Source organism: Bufo bufo, chromosome 6 (assembly GCF_905171765.1).
Source record: "Bufo bufo chromosome 6, aBufBuf1.1, whole genome shotgun sequence".
Lineage (NCBI taxonomy): Eukaryota > Metazoa > Chordata > Amphibia > Anura > Bufonidae > Bufo > Bufo bufo.
In genome coordinates, this window is record NC_053394.1 from 10036233 (window position 1) to 10060322 (window position 24090).

Consider the following 24090-nt stretch of genomic DNA (forward strand, 5'->3'; position numbering starts at 1 on the left):
GCAGACAGTATCACACAGGATAGGATTAGATACACAGCTCAGCAGGCAGTATCACACAGGATAGGATTAGATACACAGCTCAGCAGGCAGTATCACACAGGATAGGATTAGATACACAGCTCAGCAGACAGTATCACACAGGATAGAAACATAGAAACATAGAATGTGTCGGCAGATAAGAACCATTTGGCCCATCTAGTCTGCCCAATATACTGAATCCTATGGATAGCCCCTGGCCCTATCTTATATGAAGGATGGCCTTATGCCTATCCCATGCATGCTTAACCTCCTTCACTGTATTTGCAGCTACCACTTCTGCAGGAAGGCTATTCCATGCATCCACTACTCTCTCAATAAAGTAATACTTCCTTATATTACTTTTAAACCTTTGCCCCTCTAATTTAAAACTATGTCGTGGTAGTTTTTCTTCTTTTAAATATTCTCTCCTCTTTTACCTTGTTGATTCCCTTTATGTATTTAAAAGTTTCTATCATATCTAGATGGATAGGATTAGATACACAGCTCAGCAGACAGTATCACACAGGATAGGATTAGATACACAGCTCAGCAGACAGTATCACACAGGATAGGATTAGATACACCGCTCAGCAGGCAGTATCACACAGGATAGGATTAGATACACAGCTCAGCAGGCAGTATCACACAGGATAGGATTAGATACACAGCTCAGCAGACAGTATCACACAGGATAGGATTAGATACACAGATCAGCAGACAGTATCACACAGGATAGGATTAGATACACAGCTCAGCAGACAGTATCACACAGGGTAGGATTAGATACACAGCTCAGCAGGCAGTATCACACAGGATAGGATTAGATACACAGCTCAGCAGACAGTATCAATCAGGACAGGATTAGATACACAGCTCAGCAGACAGTATCACACACTATAGGATTAGATACACAGCTCAGCAGACAGTATCAATCAGGACAGGATTAGATACACAGCTCAGCAGACAGTATCACACACTATAGGATTAGATACACAGCTCAGCAGACAGTATCACACAGGATAGGATTAGATACACAGCTCAGCAGACAGTATCACACAGGATAGGATTAGATACACCGCTCAGCAGGCAGTATCACACAGGATAGGATTAGATACACAGCTCAGCAGGCAGTATCACACAGGATAGGATTAGATACACAGCTCAGCAGACAGTATCACACAGGATAGGATTAGATACACAGATCAGCAGACAGTATCACACAGGATAGGATTAGATACACAGCTCAGCAGACAGTATCACACAGGGTAGGATTAGATACACAGCTCAGCAGGCAGTATCACACAGGATAGGATTAGATACACAGCTCAGCAGACAGTATCAATCAGGACAGGATTAGATACACAGCTCAGCAGACAGTATCACACACTATAGGATTAGATACACAGCTCAGCAGACAGTATCAATCAGGACAGGATTAGATACACAGCTCAGCAGACAGTATCACACACTATAGGATTAGATACACAGCTCAGCAGACAGTATCACACAGGATAGGATTAGATACACAGCTCAGGAGACAGTATCACACAGGATAGGATTAGATACACAGCTCAGCAGACCGTATCACACAGGATAGGATTAGATACACAGCTCAGCAGGCAGTATCACACAGGATAGGATTAGATACACAGCTCAGCAGGCAGTATCACACAGGATAGGATTAGATACACAGCTCAGCAGACAGTATCAATCAGGACAGGATTAGATACACAGCTCAGCAGACAGTATCACATAGGATTAGATACACAGCTCAGGAGACAGTATCACACAGGATAGGATTAGATACACAGCTCAGCAGACAGTATCACACAGGATAGGATTAGATACACAGCTCAGCAGACAGTATCACACACACACTATAGGATTAGATACACAGCTCAGCAGACAGTATCACACACACACTATAGGATTAGATACACAGCTCAGCAGACAGTATCACACAGGATAGGATTAGATACACAGATCAGCAGACAGTATCACACAGGATAGGATTAGATACATAGCTCAGCAGACAGTATCACACAGGATAGGATTAGATACACAGCTCAGCAGACAGTATCACACAGGACAGGATTAGATACACAGCTCAGCAGATAGTATCACACAAGATTAGATACACAGCTCAGCAGACAGTATCACACAGGATAGGATTAGATGCACAGCTCAGCAGGCAGTATCACACAGGATAGGATTAGATACACAGCTCAGCAGGCAGTATCACACAGGATAGGATTAGATACACAGCTCAGCAGGCAGTATCACAAGGATAGGATTAGATACACAGCTCAGCAGACAGTATCACACAGGATAGGATTAGATACACAGCTCAGCAGACAGTATCACACAGGATAGGATTAGATACACAGCTCAGCAGACAGTATCACACAGGATAGGATTAGATACACAACTCAGCAGACAGTATCACACAGGATAGGATTAGATACACAGCTCAGCAGGCAGTATCACACAGGATAGGATTAGATACACAGCTCAGCAGGCAGTATCACACAGGATAGGATTAGATACACAGCTCAGCAGGCAGTATCACACAGGATAGGATTAGATACACAGCTCAGCAGGCAGTATCACACAGGGTAGGATTAGATACACCGCTCAGCAGGCAGTATCACACATGATGAGCTCGGCTGATGTCCTCCTCCACTTCAGCACTGGTCTTCCAGCGCCCCCTGGTGGTGACTGCTTTTCTCCCGGTTGCTCCTCTTCACTGTACACCTCTGACCCAGCAGACCAGTCTGGGGGTTCCCCGCTCCCACCATTAACGCTGCCGCCCCTGTATCTTCCAGTACATCGAGCAGCTCCTGCATCAGCAGCAGTTCCTGGAGATCTTCCTGGAGGGGACGCGCTCACGGAGTGGGAAGACGTCGTGCGGCAGAGCCGGCCTGCTGTCGGTCATTGTGGACACGCTGTGCAGCAGTTCCGTCCCCGACGTCCTCGTCATCCCGGTGGGGATTTCCTACGATCGTATCATAGAGGGACATTATAACAGCGAGCAGCTGGTGAGTGCCGCCGCTGATCCTACTGCGGTGGGAGGCGCCTGATGGTCCAAGAAGGTGACCCCAACCTTTCATCATGTGTTAAGGGGAAGCCCAAGAAAGACGAGAGTCTCTGGGGCATCGCCAAGGGGGTCTTCAGGATGCTAAGGAAGAACTACGGCTGCGTCCGCATGGACTTTGCACAGCCCTTCTCTCTAAAAGTAAGTGAACCCTGACGATGGGCATGACATCATGCTACTTTATTTATACCAGTGCCTTGTGTTATTGACTAGTCATTGCCCTATCTGATTCTGGGAAAGATGGGTGACAACCAATATGACTGACATTACATCACCCAGCTTTCCCAGGATCCTTGTGCTGGTTACATAACCAAACTGAAGTCTGGGAAAGCTGGGTGACACCTCCTTGGAAACTAGTGGCTGCCCTGTCGGCTGTCACTCAGCTTTCCAGGGATCGGATAGACGTGCGAAGAAGATTAATAAAGTTTATTCTCGCAGGAATATCTGGAGAGTCAGCGTCAGAAGCCGACCCCTGCGCCCGTGTGTCTGGAGCAAGCCCTGCTGCCCGCAATCCTCTCCTCCAGGTCCGGCCCCATGGATTACACTTCATGGATATGTGCTTTATTGCTATTTTTTTACATTTTCAATATCTCTGCTTGCTGCCTGTAAATGATAAATTATTATTCAAATCCAGAGGCCGAAAATCTGTCCTGACCTCATACGTCTCACAGTTACATTGTTGCTACAATCCTTTGTGATGTAAGCAGGCTGGACTCCAGAATGAGGCATGTCACTGCACTGATACATTGTAACAAACTGTCAGGACAGGAGAGAGATTTGTGCAGCTGTGTGTAGGTTGAAAAAGCAAAATGTATCAGGCTGAAATGTGCAATGAGAAGTTCTACAACTTTGTGTTTCACGTCCTCATCCTTTTGAAGATCACTGCTGGCTGGCAGTGAATAGTAACCCTATAATATATATCCTGATTTAGAACATTTGTACATGCTCCAGTACCTTTACATAGCTTAGAGTTTGTTACACTTGTGTGCAGCATAGACAGTTCCCTGTAAGTTAAAAAGCCTGGACATCAAACTGATACAATGTATCAGTGCAGGTAAAATGTAACAAACTATAAGGACAAGAGAGAGATTTCTGCTGCTGCTGATGTGTTTAACTCTCTGAGTATCGTCCATACTGATGCATTGTTACAAACCCTCTGCTCTGACATGTAGTAGATTGAGACAGATTGTCAGCTTCTATGGGTAAACAGGAACACGTCTGTTCACTAACAGTAAGCAGAGATCTTGAAGGTAATGAGCATTTAATACACAAAGTATATTATAAAGTTGTGCAATGCTTGAGCTTTGCCTCTTACTTCTTACAGTTCATATGTCACTTTGGATGTGATTTGTGAAATGTTTGTGTTTTTATGACTTCAGACCATCGGATGTGGTGACTGAGAGCGTGGTGAGCGCCACCCCGGACCTGCACGTGGACTGCCCCATCAGGAGGCAGATCATCACCAACCTGGCCAATCACGTCCTGTTTAGTGAGTATAGACTGATATGTGTAATGTGGAAGCCCAGACACCGCGATCTACTGCCCCCTGGTATCAGCCATGTCAGGGGAGAGGATGACTGTAGGACAGGAGAATACAGTCTATTGCCCCCTGGTATCAGCCATTTCAGGGGAGAGGATGACTGTAGGACAGGAGAATACAATCTATTGTCCCCTGTTATCAGCCATTTCAGGGGAGAGGATGACTGTAGGACAGGAGAATACAGTCTATTGCCCCTGTTATCAGCCATTTCAGGGCAGAGGATGACTGTAGGACAGGAGAATACAATCTATTGCTCCCTGTTATCAGCCATTTCAGGGCAGAGGATGACTGTAGGACAGGAGAATATAGTCTATTGCTCCCTGTTATCAGCCATTTCAGGGGAGAGGACGACTGTAGGACAGGAGAATACAGTCTATTGCCCCCTGTTATCAGCCATTTCAGGGGACAGGATGACTGTAGGACAGGAGAATACAGTCTATTGCCCCTGTTATCAGCCATTTCAGGGGAGATGATGACTGTAGGACAGGAGAATATAGTCTATTGCCCCCTGTTATCAGCCATGTCAGGGGAGAGGATGACTGTAGGACAGGAGAATACAGTCTATTGCCCCCTGTTATCAGCCATTTCAGGGGAGAGGATGACTGTAGGACAGGAGAATACAGTCTATTGCCCCCTGTTATCAGCCATTTCGGGGAGAGGATGACTGTAGGACAGGAGAATACAGTCTATTACCCCCTGTTATCAGCCATTTCAGGGGAGAGGATGACTGTAGGACAGGAGAATACAGTCTATTGCTCCCTGTTATCAGCCATTTCAGGGGAGAGGATGACTGTAGGACAGGAGAATACAGTCTATTGCCCCCTGTTATCAGCCATTTCAGGGGAGAGGATGACTGTAGGACAGGAGAATACAGTCTATTGCTCCCTGTTATCAGCCATTTCAGGGGAGAGGATGACTGTAGGACAGGAGAATACAGTCTATTGCCCCCTGTTATCAGCCATTTCAGGGGGGAGGATGACTGTAGGACAGGAGAATACAGTCTATTGCTCCCTGTTATCAGCCATTTCAGGGGAGAGGATGACTGTAGGACAGGAGAATACAGTCTATTTCCCCCTGTTATCAGCCATTTCAGGAGAGAGGATGACTGTAGGACAGGAGAATACAGTCTATTTCTCCCTGTTATCAGCTATTTCAGGGGAGAGGATGACTGTAGGACAGGAGAATACAGTCTATTGCTCCCTGTTATCAGCCATTTCAGGAGAGAGGATGACTGTAGGACAGGGGAATACAGTCTATTGCTCCCTGTTATCAGCCATTTCAGGGGAGAGGATGACTGTAGGACAGGAGAATACAGTCTATTGCCCCCTGTTATCAGCCATTTCTGGGGATAGGATGACTGTAGGACAGGAGAATACAGTCTATTGCTGCCTGTTATCAGCCATTTCTGGGGAGAGGATGACTGTAGGACAGGAGAATACAATCTATTGCCCCCTGTTATCAGCCATTTCAGGGGAGAGGATGACTGTAGGACAGGAGAATACAGTCTATTGCTCCCTGTTATCAGCCATTTCAGGGGAGAGGATGACTGTAGGACAGGAGAATACAGTCTATATCCCCCTGTTATCAGCCATTTCAGGAGAGAGGATGACTGTAGGACAGGAGAATACAGTCTATTGCCCCCTGTTATCAGCCATTTCAGGGGAGAGGATGACTGTAGGACAGGAGAATACAGTCTATTGCCCCTGTTATCAGCCATTTCAGGGGAGAGGATGACTGTAGGACAGGAGAATACAATCTATTGCTCCCTGTTATCAGCCATTTCAGGGGAGAGGATGACTGTAGGACAGGAGAATACAGTCTATTGTCTCCTGTTATCAGCCATTTCAGGAGAGAGGATGACTGTAGGACAGGAGAATACAGTCTATTGCCCCCTGTTATCAGCCATTTCTGGGGAGAGGATGACTGTAGGACAGGAGAATACAGTCTATTGCTGCCTGTTATCAGACATTTCTGGGGAGAGGATGACTGTAGGACAGGAGAATACAATCTATTGCCCCCTGTTATCAGCCATTTCAGGGGAGAGGATGACTGTAGGACAGGAGAATACAATCTATTGCTCCCTGTTATCAGCCATTTCGGTGAGAGGATGACTGTAGGACAGGAGAATACAGTCTATTACCCCCTGTTATCAGCCATTTCAGGGGAGAGGATGACTGTAGGACAGGAGAATACAGTCTATTGCTCCCTGTTATCAGCCATTTCAGGGGAGAGGATGACTGTAGGACAGGAGAATACAGTCTATTGCCCCCTGTTATCAGCCATTTCAGGGGAGAGGATGACTGTAGGACAGGAGAATACAATCTATTGCCCCCTGTTATCAGCCATTTCAGGGGAGAAGATGACTGTAGGACAGGAGAATACAGTCTATTGCTCCCTGTTATCAGCCATTTCAGGAGAGAGGATGACTGTAGGACAGGAGAATACAGTCTATTGCTCCCTGTTATCAGCCATTTCAGGGGAGAGGATGACTGTAGGACAGGAAAATACAGTCTATTGCCCCCTGTTATCAGCCATTTCAGGGGGGGAGGATGACTGTAGGACAGGAGAATACAGTCTATTGCCCCCTTTTATCAGCCATTTCAGGGGAGAGGATGACTGTAGGACAGGAGAATACAGTCTATTGCCCCCTGTTATCAGCCATTTCTGGGGAGAGGATGACTGTAGGACAGGAGAATACAGTCTATTGCTCCCTGTTATCAGCCATTTCTGGGGAGAGGATGACTGTAGGACAGGAGAATACAATCTATTGCCCCCTGTTATCAGCCATTTCAGGGGAGAGGATGACTGTAGGACAGGAGAATACAGTCTATTGCCCCCTGTTATCAGCCATTTCAGGGGAGAGGATGACTGTATTCTCCTGTCCTACAGTCATCCTCTCCCCTGAAATGGCTGATAACAGGGGGCAATAGACTGTATTCTCCTGTCCTACAGTCATCCTCTCCCCTGAAATGGCTGATAACAGGGGGCAATAGATTGTATTGCCCCCTGTTATCAGCCATTTCAGGGGAGAGGATGACTGTATGACAGGAGAATACAGTCTATTGCCCCCTGTTATCAGCCATTTCAGGGGAGAGGATGACTGTAGGACAGGAGAATACAGTCTATTGCTCCCTGTTATCAGCCATTTCTGGGGAGAGGATGACTGTAGGACAGGAGAATACAATCTATTGCTCCCTGTTATCAGCTATTTCAGGGGAGAGGATGACTGTAGGACAGGAGAATACAATCTATTGCTCCCTGTTATCAGCCATTTCAGGGGAGAGGATGACTGTAGGACAGGAGAATACAGTCTATTGCTCCCTGTTATCAGCCATTTCAGGGAGAGGATGACTGTAGGACAGGAGAATACAGTCTATTGCTCCCTGTTATCAGCCATTTCAGGGGAGAGGATGACTGTAGGACAGGAGAATACAGTCTATTGCCCCCTGTTATCAGCCATTTCAGGGGAGAGGATGACTGTAGGACAGGGGAATACAGTCTATTGCTCCCTGTTATCAGACATTTCAGAGGAGAGGATGACTGTAGGACAGGAGAATACAGTCTATTTCCCCCCTGTTATCAGGCATGTCAGGGAAGAGGATGACTGTAGGACAGGAGAATACAATCTATTACTGATCTTTCCAGGGCTTGGAACTTCCTGTGACATTTGTATCATATGTGCAATGTTATTAGACACCCTTATTATGACCTTTCCCTTTGGGTGTTAGTGGCCCCTTAATTTCTCAGCAGTGGTAACATACTTACATAGTAGCAAAAGAGTGTCTGACTACACAGGGTTTTTATAGTCTGTTACCATGGAGACAGACTGATCTGCATAGTTGCTGTATAAATAATATGAAAAATCTTTTTTTTGTTTGAAAAATTTCATCTTTTTTTATTTCTGATACTTTAGAAGCAGGGAAAAGGGTTGAAAAAGTAAAGCTATCAATGGGCTCCTGGGTCTTCTGCCGCGTCCCCCTAGCTAATTTTAAGTTGCTCCCGTAGAATTGAGTAGGACTATGTGTCTGTGTGTAGCCCCCTCCGAAATCCTACACAGACCAATTGTGAGATTCCTGTCGAGTGTGTGAAGTCGATAATTAGCAGAATATGCTGGTTTTAGCAAAAATTTAAAAAAATCCTGCATATTTCTGCATCAATTCTTCATTTTCAAGATCTCTGCTTGCCATCATTGAATAGGAACCTTCATTATTTACTTACAATTGGGTAAACATTGTTTTTAATCATGCAATAGATTGTAACAGGACTGTAAGGAATAGCTTTACCTGTGTGCCCATCACATGGCCAGGGCTGATTATTCTTTACTGGAAATAAATAGTGAAAATGTACTTCAAAATGACAGCAAGCAGAGATCTTGAAAATGGAGGAATTGGCTTAGACGGTATACTGGAACATTGTAGGGTTGTCTTGTATTGCACCCCAGATGTACTGAGGTGAATAGGGCTGAGCTGCAGTAACTCACAGTAACCTGTGGACAGGTGTGGCACGGTTTTCCGAAGGTGGCAGCCATTTTTTTTGTAGAATGTTTTTAAGGTTCGATGGCGCTTGCACTGTTCTTTTCTAAGCCTCAGTTGATGCTTGTGCTGCAGCTATGAGCCCTAAAGTCTATGCCGGAGGGAGCCTCCTCTGTGGAGCGCGCCTCTCCTGGTCCTCTCCGGGCTTCAGCCGAGGATTCTTCTGGATCTTGATGTAACTTTTTGACTCAGTTTTTGCCTCCTGTGTAACTGTTCTCGCTGTTTCTCCCCCAGCTGCGGACCAGTGCTGTGCCGTCATGTCCACCCACATGGTCGCCTGCCTGCTCTTGTACCGCTATCGGGAGGTAGGTCATGGTCTATGTGCTTGTCTCCATGGCTCTGAGCCTGGATGTCTCACCATAGTCGGACATGTTTCCACAGGGCGTAAGCCTCTCGGTGCTGGTGGAGGACTTCTTCTCCATGAAGGAGGAGGTCCTGGCTCGGGACTTTGACCTGGGATTTTCGGGGAGCTGTGAGGACGTGGTCATGCACGCCATCCACCTCCTGGGGAACTCTGTGGTCATCACCCATTCCGGACCCAGCAACGAGTTCTTCATCGCCCCCAACACCAACATCCCGGCCGTGTTTGAGCTGAACTTCTACAGCAATGGTGTCCTTCACGTCTACATCGCTGAGGCCATTGTGGGTGAGTCTTGGGATCCGCGGACCTCTGCTTATAGATAACATTGTGAAGGTTACTCAGTTATGCCCTGTCTATGCTCTAGTCACCTCCAGAGCTGCATTCACTCTTTAGTCAGTGGGGAAAGTCTGATTCAAACAACTCTGCTGGTCTTAGGCAGGTACGGAATATGCCAGGGGCTGCATTCAGGTTGTAAGTAAGCAGTAATAATGGGAATGCAGCTCTGGGTGTGACTGGAGCATAAAATACTATGTAACTTCAGATGGGTTTAGGGCCTTAAAGGGAAAGTTTTTGCATCACAACTGAGCTTCTCTATTAACTTGGGTTAACTCAAAATGCATAGCACCTGCTATTTAGTATATGGGCTTGGTTAACTTTTAAAGTGACAGTACCATTTTAAAGTCACTTTATATCACACATTAGAAAATTGCATTCTCAGAAATTTCTTCATACATATTTTGGGGTATTTGCTGGATTTGCCCCCGGTGCAGATTTTACTCTACTGCCCCCCTCTCAGGTGCTGCAGGTAAATTGCCCCTATACTCATGCAATGGAACCATACAATGTACCTCAGGCTCCATGTAGAATGAATTGGAATTCCCTAATATACGGTTCAAAATAGTTATATCAAGGCTTCCTTCAAGTGAATGTTGGTTGGGTGGAGTGATCCTTTAAGTGTACGGTGCTGATGATGTTGCTGCTCTACAGCCAGCGCTCTGCATGTAGAGCTCAGCAGGAGGACGAGTGACGTGACGCTCGGAGCCTCTGAGGGGACCATCAGCCAGGAGAGACTGCTCCGCACCGCCGCTGCCTTGTGTTACCTGCTCTCTAATGAAGGAGTGATTGCTCTGGTAAGGTGAGAGGGGCCCGAGCCACGGGGGTAGCGTCCCGTCCCGGGCTCTGGAAATGAGTAATGGTCACACTGGTGATCACTTACTGGCTAGAGCCATGAGATGTGGATAAAGCTGGGTACCCCATGATCGCCTGAACTCCAGGGGCCCCAATGCACCTTGACAGCAGAGTCATAAAAGACCCAGAGCGAAGAGCACCCACCATAACAGTATCAGGGGTATGGGAACACTTCAAAACCAAACCGCACACCTACAGCAGTCATTGTAAAATACTTAAATAATACCGCCAGTTGGTGCCCATAAAGTGTTCAAATAGTACTGCAAGACAGTACCCATGTAGGGGTGCCATATGCATGTCAAATAATACCACTACACAGTGCCCATGTAGAGGATCCATGAAGTGGCCAAATAGTACAGTGTCCATGTAGTGGTGCCATGCAGTGGTCAAATAATACCACCTCTTAGTGCCCATGTAGAGAGTCTATACAGTGGTCTAGGAGTACTTCCACATAGTGCTCATGTATCAGCACTATACACTCATCAAATAATACCACCTCATAAGTGCCATGTAGCAGCACCGTACAGTGGCGAGAAACAAACTGCCAAGCAGTGCCCACGTAGTGGTCAAAATATACTGCTACATAGTGCTTGTGTAATTTCACCCTGCAGTGGTGAGATGATGCCACCCATGTACCATAATGGGTCACACAGCGCCCGTGTAGCAGCGCCATGCAGTAGTCAAGCAGTCCTGTCGCTCACTGCTCCGTTAAGATCGCCATCCAGTGGTCAAATAAAACTGCCAAATAATGCTGTCTGATCACAATAATGCCATGTGGACCAAATTTCAGCTTTAGCTGAGGCAGTGTCGGAATGGAGTCCCTTGGGCCCACCGCCATCTGTGTATATGGGACCATAAAGGGGTTATCCAAACCGGTAATCTCCGGCCCCTGGTAATGAGAATAGTTACCTGGTCCCCGACGCCTGTGTACTTCCGGATCCCTCCGCGGCTGTCACTGTGTCTCCCCGTCGTGCAGATCACAACATCCGGTGACAGGAGAGGGTGGGGGGTAGATGCAGCCAATAGCAGGCTGCGACGGTGACGTCACACGTGATGCCAGTGGCCAGGTCGCTGCACCTACCCCCGTTCCCCGATGTTGTGATATTCATGACGGGGAGACGCAGCGATGGTCGTGGAGGGATCTGGACGGTCACAGGCATCGGGACCAGGTAAGTATTTTCTGTATGAGGGGCCCGGGCATTGTGGGGGATGGGGTGTTACAGGTTTGGATAACCTCTTTAAGGGCCCTGTTTTATTATGGTCAGAGCTTGGTCCCCCCACTGGAGGATCCTCTGGTACTCTGGTGGGCCCGTCCGACTCTGAGCTGAGGGATCCGGGCAGAGGAAGCTCCTTCTCACGGGTGTTCCTGTCTTTCAGCCTTGCCAGATGTTCTACCAGGTTTGCCACGAGGCCGTCCAGCGGCTGATCACGTACGGCGTCCTCCTGGTGGCAGAGGTAACTCGATTGTGTCCTGCTCTAAATCTGTACACGTTATACAGTAACCACTTCAGTACTCCAGTCACCCCCAGAGCTGCATTACCTGTGCTGCAGGATCTCTTGTCTGTTTAGTATCTGCCGCTGAAGTTCTTTGTGGGAGATGTAGTGTTTGAGCCGTGCACAGTAGACGTTGAAAACCTGCATCTCCCAGAAACAAGGAGTCGGGTCTCAGTTGGGCTTTAAAGGGAACCTGACATCACATAATGGCTCCCCAACCGCCTGCAGTACCTCACAGCCGTGGTCATCTCCAACGATGTTTCATCCAATGGAAAACGACGTTATTCATCCCAACGTGCCGCACCCCAGGGCCGATCGTGTCACAGGTTTTTAGGAATGCCAAGTGGTGTGGTGCGGCCTTAATAGTTTCTGTGTGTGTCACGGTGCTCCTGCCTGGATACCGTCGTTCCACAGGGTTTGGCTCCGAAGCAATAAAGGGGAGAGTAATGGTGGAGGTGGAGTATAAGTCAAGTCCAGACTTTATAACGTTCAGCAGCTTTACTTGAATAAACTGGCATCCAGACAATAATCTGTCTTTCTCTTGGTTCCAGCAGGTTTTGGTGTAAACTGGCAGGTGAACTTGAATATTCTGCTTTATCTCTCTGCTGTGCTAAACTCTGGCTTCCGTCTGGTAGCTGGACTTTAGGACTGTTCTGAAACCTTTCGAGCGTGGTGCTTTTGGCTGTTGACCCGCTCGTGATACTATAACTGTATCTGTAAGGAGTCATGGTGCTCTGTGAGCTGCTTCCCTTTAGGGACTTCTGCGGCAGGAGGGACGGCCATTCCCCTCACTGCACCATCTTGACTCATCTGCTTCCAACACTAGACTCCACTATAAAGGCTTCCTGCAGCCTCTCCCTTGGTGGGAAGCGGGACTATCCCACTTCTGCCCAAAAGGGGGAGAATGGAATGGTAAGTTCCATTCTATCTAAAGATATCTCTCTCACTCTGCCAGATGCACACTGCCATCTGCTGGACAACTAGGCACATTACATGAAATACAACAGTTTCATAGCAATAATAGGAATGCACAATGTAAAGGACCTGGAATAAATGCAAAGATGACATTAGTGTTAGCCATTAGAGAATGTAGAAGGGTGTAGGAATGGTAGTGCCACTCTGGGGTACTACATATGCATATTCGCAGCTTGCCCGTGCCTTGCCCGTTTCCCCCTTTAGACATTATGTTCCTGCGCATGCGCTGTTCTGCTTAGTTTTCGGCATCTGCGGCGTGAGCTGATTTTCAATGTAATTGACTTCAGAGGTCTACTGCGCAGGCGCCGACTCCTGGGAGGGAGGCTCTGAAGCTGAGCACACTGAAGCTCGGCTCACCGTGCAGATGCTGAAAATGGAACGGCGCCATCAAAATGGTTTGGAAACAGTATTAGGAGGATAGCTGGATGCGTCTTGGACTCCTATCATGTACGACATGCAATAGACAACCACACAAAGGCTATATGCCAAAAGCCAGGTATGTGCAAGCCAACAACCTATCCATGAGACAGATAGTCGGCATTCCTTACAATGGCAGCCTTGTGCACCGAGACATTCCAAACCAGCTCTCATCTCACGGAGAAACGGGCAGGGGCGTGGCTAGCTTGACGTCAATCGGGGGGAAATGGGCAGGGGCACGTACGCCGCCCGTGATGAATAAAGTTGTTTTCCATTGAATAAAACGGGTAAAGACATCGTTGGAGAGGTGGTGACCACGGCTGTGAGGCACTGCGGGCGGTAGGGGAGCCATTATGTGATGTCAGGTTCCCTTTAAGGGGGTGTGACTATAATTAGTGACTAGTCAAAGTGTGAATGCAGCTTTGGGTGTGATTGGAGACATAAATTGTAGTGACATATCTGGATTTGATGAGATTTATTCATTTTTAAATCCAAGGAAGATCAGGAGGACGGGAGTCCAAATCTAACAGAGTCCACTTGGGGCAACAAGATGTCGGACCATGTGCGCTGGAGGAGCGAGGAGGAGGATGAAGACAGCGATTTTGGGGAGGAGCAAAGGGATCGTTATCTGAAGGTGCAAAAATGTTAATTACCTGCTCATAGAGGAGCCTGTGCCTTTGCATAGAATTTTCATAACCTACCTGTTGGCGGTCTCCTCTTGGCAGCACTGTTCATGTTAATGGCAAGCAGTCCATAAGTAGATTACATTGAAAACCCCTGTACAAAGCCCATCTGCACCACATGTACTCCAAGTCTTGGAGCCAGCACCAAAGTAGGCATAGCAGCACCTTCCACTTCCCCAGCAGTCATTGCAGGCTCTTGCATCTCGTCACCACCTCCCCTACTAATCACAGCCGCCTCCTGAATCTAGTCACCACCTCCCCTACTAATCACAGCAGGTTCTTGTATCTAGTCACCACCTCCCCTACTAATCACAGCAGGTTCTTGTATCTAGTGACCACCTCCCCTACTAATTACAGCCGGCTCCTGCATCTAGTCACCACCTCCCCTACTAATCACAGCCGGCTCCTGCATCTAGTGACCACCTCCCCTACTAATTACAGCCGGCTCCTGCATCTAGTCACCACCTCCCCTACTAATCACAGCCGGCTCCTGCATCTAGTCACCACCTCCCCTACTAATCACAGCCGGCTCCTGCATCTAGTCACCACCTCCCCTACTAATCACAGCAGGTTCTTGTATCTAGTGACCACCTCCCCTACTAATCACAGCCGCCTCCTGCATCTAGTCACCATCTCCCCTACTAATCACAGCCGCCTCCTGCATCTAGTCACCACCTCCCCTACTAATCACAGCCGCCTCCTGCATCTAGTCACCACCTCCCCTACAACTCACAGCCGCCTCCTGCATCTAGTCACCACCTCCCCTACTAATCACAGCCGCCTCCTGCATCTAGTCACCACCTCCCCTACTAATCACAGCAGGTTCTTGTATCTAGTCACCACCTCCCCTACTAATCACAGCCGCCTCCTGCATCTAGTCACCACCTCCCCTACTAATCACAGCAGGTTCTTGTATCTAGTCACCACCTCCCCTACTAATCACAGCCGCCTCCTGCATCTAGTCACCACCTCCCCTACTAATCACAGCAGGTTCTTGTATCTAGTGACCACCTCCCCTACTAATTACAGCCGCCTCCTGCATCTAGTCACTACCTCCCCTACTAATCACAGCAGGTTCTTGCATCTAGTCACCACCTCCCCTACTAATCACAGCCGGCTCCTGCATCTAGTCACCACCTCCCCTACTAATCACAGCCGCCTCCTGCATCTAGTCACCACCTCCCCTACTAATCACAGCCGCCTCCTGCATCTAGTCACCACCTCCCCTACTAATCACAGCCGGCTCCTGCATCTAGTCACCACCTCCCCTACTAATCAGAGCAGGTTCTTGCATCTAGTCACCATCTCCCCTACTAATCACAGCAGGTTCTTGCATCTAGTCACCACCTCCCCTACTAATCACATCAGGATCTTGTATCTAGTCACCACCTCCCCTACTAATCACAGCCGGCTCCTGCATCTAGTGACCACCTCCCCTACTAATCACAGCCGGCTCCTGCATCTAGTCACCATCTCCCCTACTAATCACAGCAGGTTCCTGCATGTAGTCACCACCTCCCCTACTAATCACAGCAGGTTCCTGCATGTAGTCACCACTCCCCCTACTAATCACAGCAGGTTCTTGCATCTTGTCACCACCTCCCCTACTAATCACAGCCGGCTCCTGCATCTAGTCACCACCTCCCCTTCTAATCACAGCAGGTTCTTGTATCTAGTGACCACCTCCCCTACTAATCACAGCCGCCTCCTGCATCTAGTCACCACCTCCCCTACTAATCACAGCCGCCTCCTGCATCTAGTCACCACCTCCCCTACTAATCACAGCAGGTTCCTGCATGTAGTCACCACCTCCCCTACTAATCACAGCAGGTTCCTGCATGTAGTCACCACTCCCCCTACTAATCACAGCAGGTTCTTGCATCTAGTCACCATCTTCCCTACTAATCACATCAGGATCTTGTATCTAGTCACCACCTCCCCTACTAATCACAGCCGCCTCCTGCATCTAGTCACCACCTCCCCTACTAATCACAGCAGGTTCCTGCATGTAGTCACCACTCCCCCTACTAATCACAGCAGGTTCTTGCATCTAGTCACCATCTCCCCTACTAATCACAGCCGCCTCCTGCATCTAGTCACCATCTCCCCTACTAATCACAGCAGGCTCCTGCATCTAGTCACCACCTCCCCTACTAATCACAGCAGGTTCCTGCATGTAGTCACCACTCCCCCTACTAATCACAGCAGGTTCTTGCATCTAGTCACCATCTCCCCTACTAATCACAGCAGGCTCCTGCATCTAGTCACCACCTCCCCTACTAATCACAGCAGGTTCTTGTATCTAGTCACCACCTCCCCTACTAATCACAGCCGCCTCCTGCATCTAGTTACCACCTCCCCTACTAATCACAGCAGGTTCTTGCATCTAGTCGCCACCCCTTCCCTACTAGTAGCAGCAAGCTGCTGTCCTATATCTAGTGGCCACCTCCCCTGTTAGTCGCAGCAGTCCTTGGGTAGACGTGGAGAGTCCCAGCACTGTGCTTCTCATCTGTCTGTATGTGTTCATGTACAGTAATGTAACTGGTGACTTTATGGTGTAGGTGAGCCCAGCACAGGAGCATCGCAGCTTCATCACTTTCCTGCAGAGACTGCTGGGTCCGATCCTGGAAGCGTACAGCTCGGCGGCATCATTCATCCATACCTTTACTGGACCCATTACAGAAAGAGAGTTCACCCAGAATCTGCACAAATACCTGCTGGCCAGGACCGAGAGGAAAGTCGCCGTTTATAGTAAGTAATGTGCCCTGATGATGGGGGGAGTAGTTGTTACCATACCAGCCCCACAGGGCCCTGGGGTTATCAGAAAGGGGCGAAATTCTTCACAATAAATTCTGAGATCCAATAAACACTTTCTTTGTAACAGTACAATGGTCCGTACAGCAGATGGCGCTCTAAGCCTGAAAATGAAGGAGGCGGCACATATCCTCCCTGGCTGTATGTACAGTATATAGAAGTACATGGTCCCTATTCAGACCTATGATGCCGTGCGGCATGGCGCCATATTTCCGACTTCCAGTTCCATTTATTTTTCGATGGAAAAAGACAAAATTACAATCTCTGTAAGGTCTGTTTCACACTTGCGTTTTGTTTTCCGGTTTTGAGATCCGCCAGAGGAACTCAAAACCGGACCAAAACGGTTCCATCTGATGTTAGGATGCGGTAGTGTTTCATCAAAACGGAATAAACCTGATCCTGACTAAAATCATTGTAAGTCAATGGCTGACGGATCCGAAGAAAAAGCTTCTGGCATCATTGACCTTACAATGGTTTTGCTGCCGGATCCGCTTTGATCCGTTTTGCAGACCGGACACAAAATGAATAGGGACAAAACGGAACAGTTCTGTCCCGGTTTTGAGATTCTCTGCTAGATCACAAAACCGGAATGCCACAACGCAAGTGTCAAACAAACCTAAAACTCTTTAGCTGTCAGTTCTGAATCCCCTCCCCCACCTCATCTGCAGACGGCTGTTTCGGGGGGATGCTAGGTTGTGACATCAGTGGAGACTGTTGGGGCAGCAATTGATTTGATTTCTGCAGCTGAATGTTTTTGGCTGCAGTACCGGAGCAGAGCACTGGGGGGCAGTGTTGGAATACTCTTTTGGAGCTGCAGTAAATTCTCGTCTTAGGCCTCTTTCACACTTGCGTTGTTGGGATCCGGCGTGCACTTCCGTTACCGGAGGTGCCCGCCGGATCCGGAAAAACGCAAGTGTACTGAAAGCATTTGAAGACGGAACCGTCTTCCAAATGCGTTCAGTGTTACTATGGCAGCCAGGACGCTATTAAAGTCCTGGTTGCCATAGTAGGAGCGGGGAGCGGGGGAGCGGCATACTTACCGTCCGTGCGGCTCCCGGGGCGCTCCAGAGTGACGTCAGAGCGCCCCATGCGCATGGATGACGTGATCCATGTGATCACATGATCCATGCGCGTGGGGCGCCCTGACGTCACTCTGGAGCGCCCGGGGAGCCGCACGGACGGTAAGTATGCTGCTCCCCCGCTCCCCACTACACTTTACCATGGCTGCCAGGACTTTAGCGTCCCGGCAGCCATGGTAACCACTCTGAAAAAGCTAAATGTCGGCTCCGGCAATGCGCCCAAACGACGTTTAGCTTAAGGCCGGATCCGGATCAATGCCTTTAATTAATTCCGGATCCGGCCTTGCGGCAAGTGTTCAGGATTTTTGGCCGGAGCAAAAAGCGCAGCATGCTGCGGTATTTTCTCCGGCCAAAAAACGTTCCGATCCTGAACTGAAGACATCCTGATGCATCCTGAACGGATTACTCTCCATTCAGAATGCATTAGGATAATCCTGATCAGGATTCTTCCGGCATAGAGCCCCGACGACGGAACTCTATGCCGGAAGACAAGAACGCAGGTGTGAAAGAGCCCTTATTCTTCCATCCCCAGTCATGTGACTCCTCAGTCCAACTTCTCACTGACTCCTCGTGATTGTAGATCAGTGATTCCGCGCCCTGGGGGTTGTCAGTCGGGACCCATCGCCTGTAAATGATTTGTTTACACGTGTCCTTACATCACAAGACGTTAGGTTGAACTCAGAGCGAGGAGCCGCACCCTAACTGCGTCACAAAAATCTACTCACTGTTTTTTACGCAATTGCGATTTTAGAAATTACATTTAGAAAGTTCTACTGACTGAGCATGCCCCATCCCTCTTTATGGAGGTGACTGAGCATGCCCCATCCCTCTTTATGGAGGTGACTGAGCATGCCCCATCCGTCTTCATGGAGGTGACTGAGCATGCCCCATCCCTCTTCATGGAGGTGACTGAGCATGCCCCATCCCTCTTCATGGAGGTGACTGAGCATGCCCCATCCCTCTTCATGGAGGTGACTGAGCATGCCCCATCCCTCTTCATGGAGGTGACTGAGCATGCCCCATCCCTCTTCATGGAGGTGACTGAGCATGCCCCATCCCTCTTTATGGAGGTGACTGAGCATGCCCCATCCCTCTTTATGGAGGTGACTGAGCATGCCCCATCCCTCTTCATGGAGGTGACTGAGCATGCCCCATCCCTCTTCATGGAGGTGACTGAGCATGCCCCATCCCTCTTCATGGAGGTGACTGAGCATGCCCCATCCCTCTTTGTGGAGGTGACTGAGCATGCCCCATCCCTCTTTATGGAGGTGACTGAGCATGCCCCATCCCTCTTTATGGAGGTGACTGAGCATGCCCCATCCCTCTTTATGGAGGTGACTGAGCATGCCCCATCCCTCTTTATGGAGGTGACTGAGCATGCCCCATCCCTCTTTATGGAGGTGACTGAGCATGCCCCATCCCTCTTTATGGAGGTGACTGAGCATGCCCCATCCCTCTTTATGGAGGTGACTGAGCATGCCCCATCCCTCTTTATGGAGGTGACTGAGCATGCCCCATCCCTCTTTATTGAGGTGACTGAGCATGCCCCATCCCTCTTTATTGAGGTGACTGAGCATGCCCCATCCCTCTTTATTGAGGTGACTGAGCATGCCCCATCCCTCTTTATGGAGGTGACTGAGCATGCCCCATCCGTCTTCATGGAGGTGACTGAGCATGCCCCATCCCTCTTTATTGAGGTGACTGAGCATGCCCCATCCCTCTTTATGGAGGTGACTGAGCATGCCCCATCCCTCTTTATGGAGGTGTTTTGTATTGTTTTTATTAGGTCAGGTTGATGGTTTTCCTGTTGGCCGCTGTTCACACTGTTGTTATGGCTTCCATTCTCACAGAATCCATGATTCCATGTTTGACTTAGTTTTATCTTCTGATTCCTCTTCAGCTGAAAGCGCCACTTTGTGCCTCGTGAAAAACGCAGTGAAGACCTTTGTGGATCTTGGGGTGAGTATTTCCGCTTGACGCTCTCGTGTCCGTTCTCTCATGTATAGGCCTCATGCACACGGCCGTTTTTCGGGTCCGCATCCGAACCGCCGTTTTGGCGGCTCAGATGGGGACCCATTCACTTCAATGGGGCCGCAAAAGATGCGGACAGCACTCCGTGTGCTGTCTACATCTGTTGCTCCATTCCGCAAAAAATATATAACCTGTCCTATTCTTGTCCGTTTTACGGATAAAAATAGGCAATTCCGTAAATTGTGGAATGCACACGGGCGGCTTCCGTTTTTGCGGATCCGCGGTTTGCAGACCGCAAAAAATGGAACGGTCGTGTGCATGAGGCCATAGTCGGCAGACTTCTCCATTGACCGGCTGCAGCGCCCCGATAACTGAGGGCGATGGTAAATCTGCAGGGACAGTGAAAGGGGTGAAAACTGATTATCACAGATTTATTTATTATTATTTTTTTTGCTCATCTTTTCAAAATTCTAAATAATATGCTGGTCGTAGACTACAAGGAGAGAAACCCTGGGCCTCTGTCCTCCTAGTGCAGGGATGGCCGACCTACAACTCCCAGCATGACCAGACTGCCTACAGATATCAGCCTACAGCAGGGCATGTTGGGAGTTGTAGTCTTACAACAGCTGGATGGCCGCAGGTTGGCCAGCCCTGTTCCAGGGCCTCCATGCTCGATGGTCATGTCTGAGTCTCACTTGTTAAAGGGGTTGTCAAGGTTTATAAAAACATGACTCCTCTCTTCCAAGAACAGCCCCACACTCGTCCACAGCTTGTGCCAGGTATTGCAGCTCAGACTAATCCACTTGAATGGTTACTGAGCTGCAATACCAGACACAACCCGTGGAGGCGCTGTTTCTAAAAGAAAGCAGCCATGTTTTTCAAACCCCTTTAAAGACGGAGATTTGTCAGATGAGCTCGCACCCCAGAATCGCAATCGTAGGTGTAAAACACGCATTTTACATGTGATTTTTCAAGTTTTAGGGGAGAAGCCTTCTATAAAGTGAAAAATAATAATTCTGATACTGCATAATACCATGAGATTTATATTCACTCCTGCAGGGTAAATAATCATAAAAATAAAAAAATAAACTCCTAAAGTTTTATACATAAGCGATAAAAAAAAAAAAAAAAAATGTAATTCATTTTATGGAGATTTTTTTATTTTTTGCTTTATTCTGCGTTCCTCACCTTTCACTCCCAGCTCCTTCTCGTCGCTTTTGAACAGTGCCCCCCCCCCCCCTTCCCCACCTCAGGTTTCATTCGCTCCGAATTTTTTTTAAATCTCGTGGTAGAATGGAAAAAAACCACCTGCTTTTATAACCTGCTGTGATGAGGGCCCCGGGGGTCACCAGCAGGGGCCAGAGGGAGCAGGAATAAAACACAACAAGCAGGCGATGTATCCAAGGGGCGGCGGAAAGGAAGAGGCTCTGAAACCTCGGCGCCTCTGAATCTGCTGCCCGTCTGCAGACATGATTTTATCTGATTTGCTTTTAAGAAGAAAGGTAGACTATAGCGGCAGAAGCATCGCCATTCCTAGTCAAAGACCCCAAATTGCTTCCTTCCCGGCAATCGCCTGCGCGCCAGCAGAGGAGACCGCAGCTATTACATGCAGCGATCTCCTCCGCGGTATGGGGAGGAGCGATCGCCAATGCCATCCCTCGCCCCCATACTGGTCACTGTTTGCCGGCTGCTGATGGTGATGACACAACCTGATCTGCCGCCGGCAAACGATCTGTAAACGTGCGGAAAGAATCCGATGAATGAGCGATTGCGCGTTCATTGGTTAATGGTCGGCAGTCGTTCCAATCTGCCTGTCTAATACCGGCTTTAGAGACTGACCCCCATACAGCAGCATTGTAAAGGCGCTTTTCTCTTCTTCCTTTTTCAGGTTTTCCAAGTTCATAAAGAGAATCGTAACAACGTCTTGGACTTGAGCAGCACTTTTATACCTCAGAGCAACCGGCACAAACTGCTGGACTTCATTGTGTCTTTCATGGTCTTGTAGACCTCACCGGGACCAGCGACCTCACCGACCTCCGGTCACACTACATCGCCGGCGCCAGACAAGTGCCTGTAACATGGAATCCGCGATCTTCCAGCGCCATCCAGCTGTGACCACTTGTGCCCGTATTTTTTTGTTTGGTTTTTTAATTGTAGTCATCGCAACTAGTGACCTAAAGACTCGAGAAACTAATTTTTAATAATGACGATTTAGGGGCATGCTTCCTGACGCACACCACAGAGGAGATCTCGCAATTTCCAGTTTGTGTTATTTTTAAAAAAATTCTTCCCCCCCCCCCCCCCTTTGGTTGCCATTACCATGATTGTTACGGTATCTGCGCTGCGAATCCCGGCTTCGAGAATGTGAAATATGATATTCTCACATTTCTGTTTGGTTTGTACAAGGTCATTTAGATCTTAAGCAAATTTTTTTTAATTTTATTTAATTTAATTTTTAAGTAACTGGGTATGGTCCAGCACCTTTGTATAATTTAACGATGAAACTGCCGCCTCATTCAGCTGTTTGGGCACTTTCTGTATGGTGCGCGGCCGGCCTTGTGATGCTCGGTAGTCGTTGATTACGGCTCCAAGGAAATTTAATTTTTAAACTTTATGCAACAGTAATAGAAATTGCATGCAGAAAAAGGGAGTTCTGGTGTGGAAAACAGTTGAATGTATGAAATGTCATGCGATTTAGGGGCTGCTGCTTTTTTCTGATTTCCGTAGCCCATTGGGTGAATATTGCGGTCAGACATGATTGACTTTAGGGTCTTTTCAGTGCAACAAAGTCACATTGCACAGAAAGTTACAGGAGTTTTTACATCCGTGACGCATACGGTTCCGTGACGTAATGTCAGTCGGTTGGCCTGCGGTATTAGGCGATAGTCTGTAGACCATTTCAAAAGGGCACTGACCATGAAGACAGTGACTGACTGTGGGGCTGGCATCAATTAAAAAGCAGTAAATTTATGCAGACAAATTGGGTTTTACAGATCAGTTAGCTTTTAGGCTATTTGCCATTTGTATTCTACTTCTGCATATTTTTGGCGAGCCGGCCAGGACCTTTCTCTCATCTCTTGTTTTAGCTAATTGAGATTTTTGCATTGTTGCACGTTAAAGTTAAGAAGTTTTTGGTCAAAGATTGATGCAGAGATGTGGGACCTACAGGCACAGAGAAGGGGTCTTTTTGCATTGAGGGTCATGGGCTACTTACCATCCTTGAGTGTATAATTCTGTATTCATTGAGCTTCCCATAGTGGTTACTCTCACGGGGAGCAGGGAACATATTAGCAACAATGTGTAAGAAATTCCTGCCCCTTAGTATATGGTGTAGACTGCAAGACCTCTCTGAATGTGCTGCGCCCACTGTTAGAGCCCTATTGTCTGATTGTGCTGCGCCCGCTGTTAGAGCCCTATTGTCTGATTGTGCTGCGCCCGCGGTTAGAGCCCTATTGTCTGAAAGTGCTGCACCCGCTGTTAGAGCCCTATTGTCTGAATGTGCTGTGCCCGCTGTTAGAGCCCTATTGTCTGAATGCGCTGCGCCCGCTGTTAGAGCCCTATTGTCTGATTGTGCTGCGCCCGCGGTTAGAGCCCTATTGTCTGATTGCGCTGCACCCACTGTTAGAGCCCTATTGTCTGATTGTGCTGCACCCACGGTTAGAGCCCTATTGTCTGATTGTGCTGCGCCCACTGTTAGAGCCCTATTGTCTGATTGTGCTGCGCCCGCGGTTAGAGCCCTATTGTCTGAAAGTGCTGCACCCGCTGTTAGAGCCCTATTGTCTGAATGTGCTGTGCCCGCTGTTAGAGCCCTATTGTCTGAATGCGCTGCGCCCGCTGTTAGAGCCCTATTGTCTGATTGTGCTGCGCCCGCGGTTAGAGCCCTATTGTCTGATTGCGCTGCACCCACTTTTAGAGCCCTATTGT

At 48.3% G+C, this 24090-nt stretch overlaps 1 protein-coding gene across 1 annotated transcript in view; it reads left to right on the forward strand.

Annotated features, from left to right (window-relative positions):
• The window catches only part of GPAM (glycerol-3-phosphate acyltransferase, mitochondrial), a 43541-nt gene extending 20709 nt beyond the window's left edge, over positions 1–22832 (forward strand). The window contains exons 10-21 of the mRNA XM_040434619.1: positions 2844–3056; positions 3140–3253; positions 3551–3636; positions 4492–4601; positions 9419–9489; positions 9566–9830; positions 10533–10675; positions 12111–12188; positions 14116–14253; positions 16864–17053; positions 20096–20154; positions 22055–22832. Coding sequence (XP_040290553.1) covers positions 2844–3056; positions 3140–3253; positions 3551–3636; positions 4492–4601; positions 9419–9489; positions 9566–9830; positions 10533–10675; positions 12111–12188; positions 14116–14253; positions 16864–17053; positions 20096–20154; positions 22055–22171 — 1584 coding nt within the window. The 3' untranslated portion in view covers positions 22172–22832. The remainder of the gene's footprint in view (positions 1–2843; positions 3057–3139; positions 3254–3550; positions 3637–4491; positions 4602–9418; positions 9490–9565; positions 9831–10532; positions 10676–12110; positions 12189–14115; positions 14254–16863; positions 17054–20095; positions 20155–22054) is intronic.
• The last annotated feature ends 1258 nt before the right edge of the window (positions 22833–24090 follow it).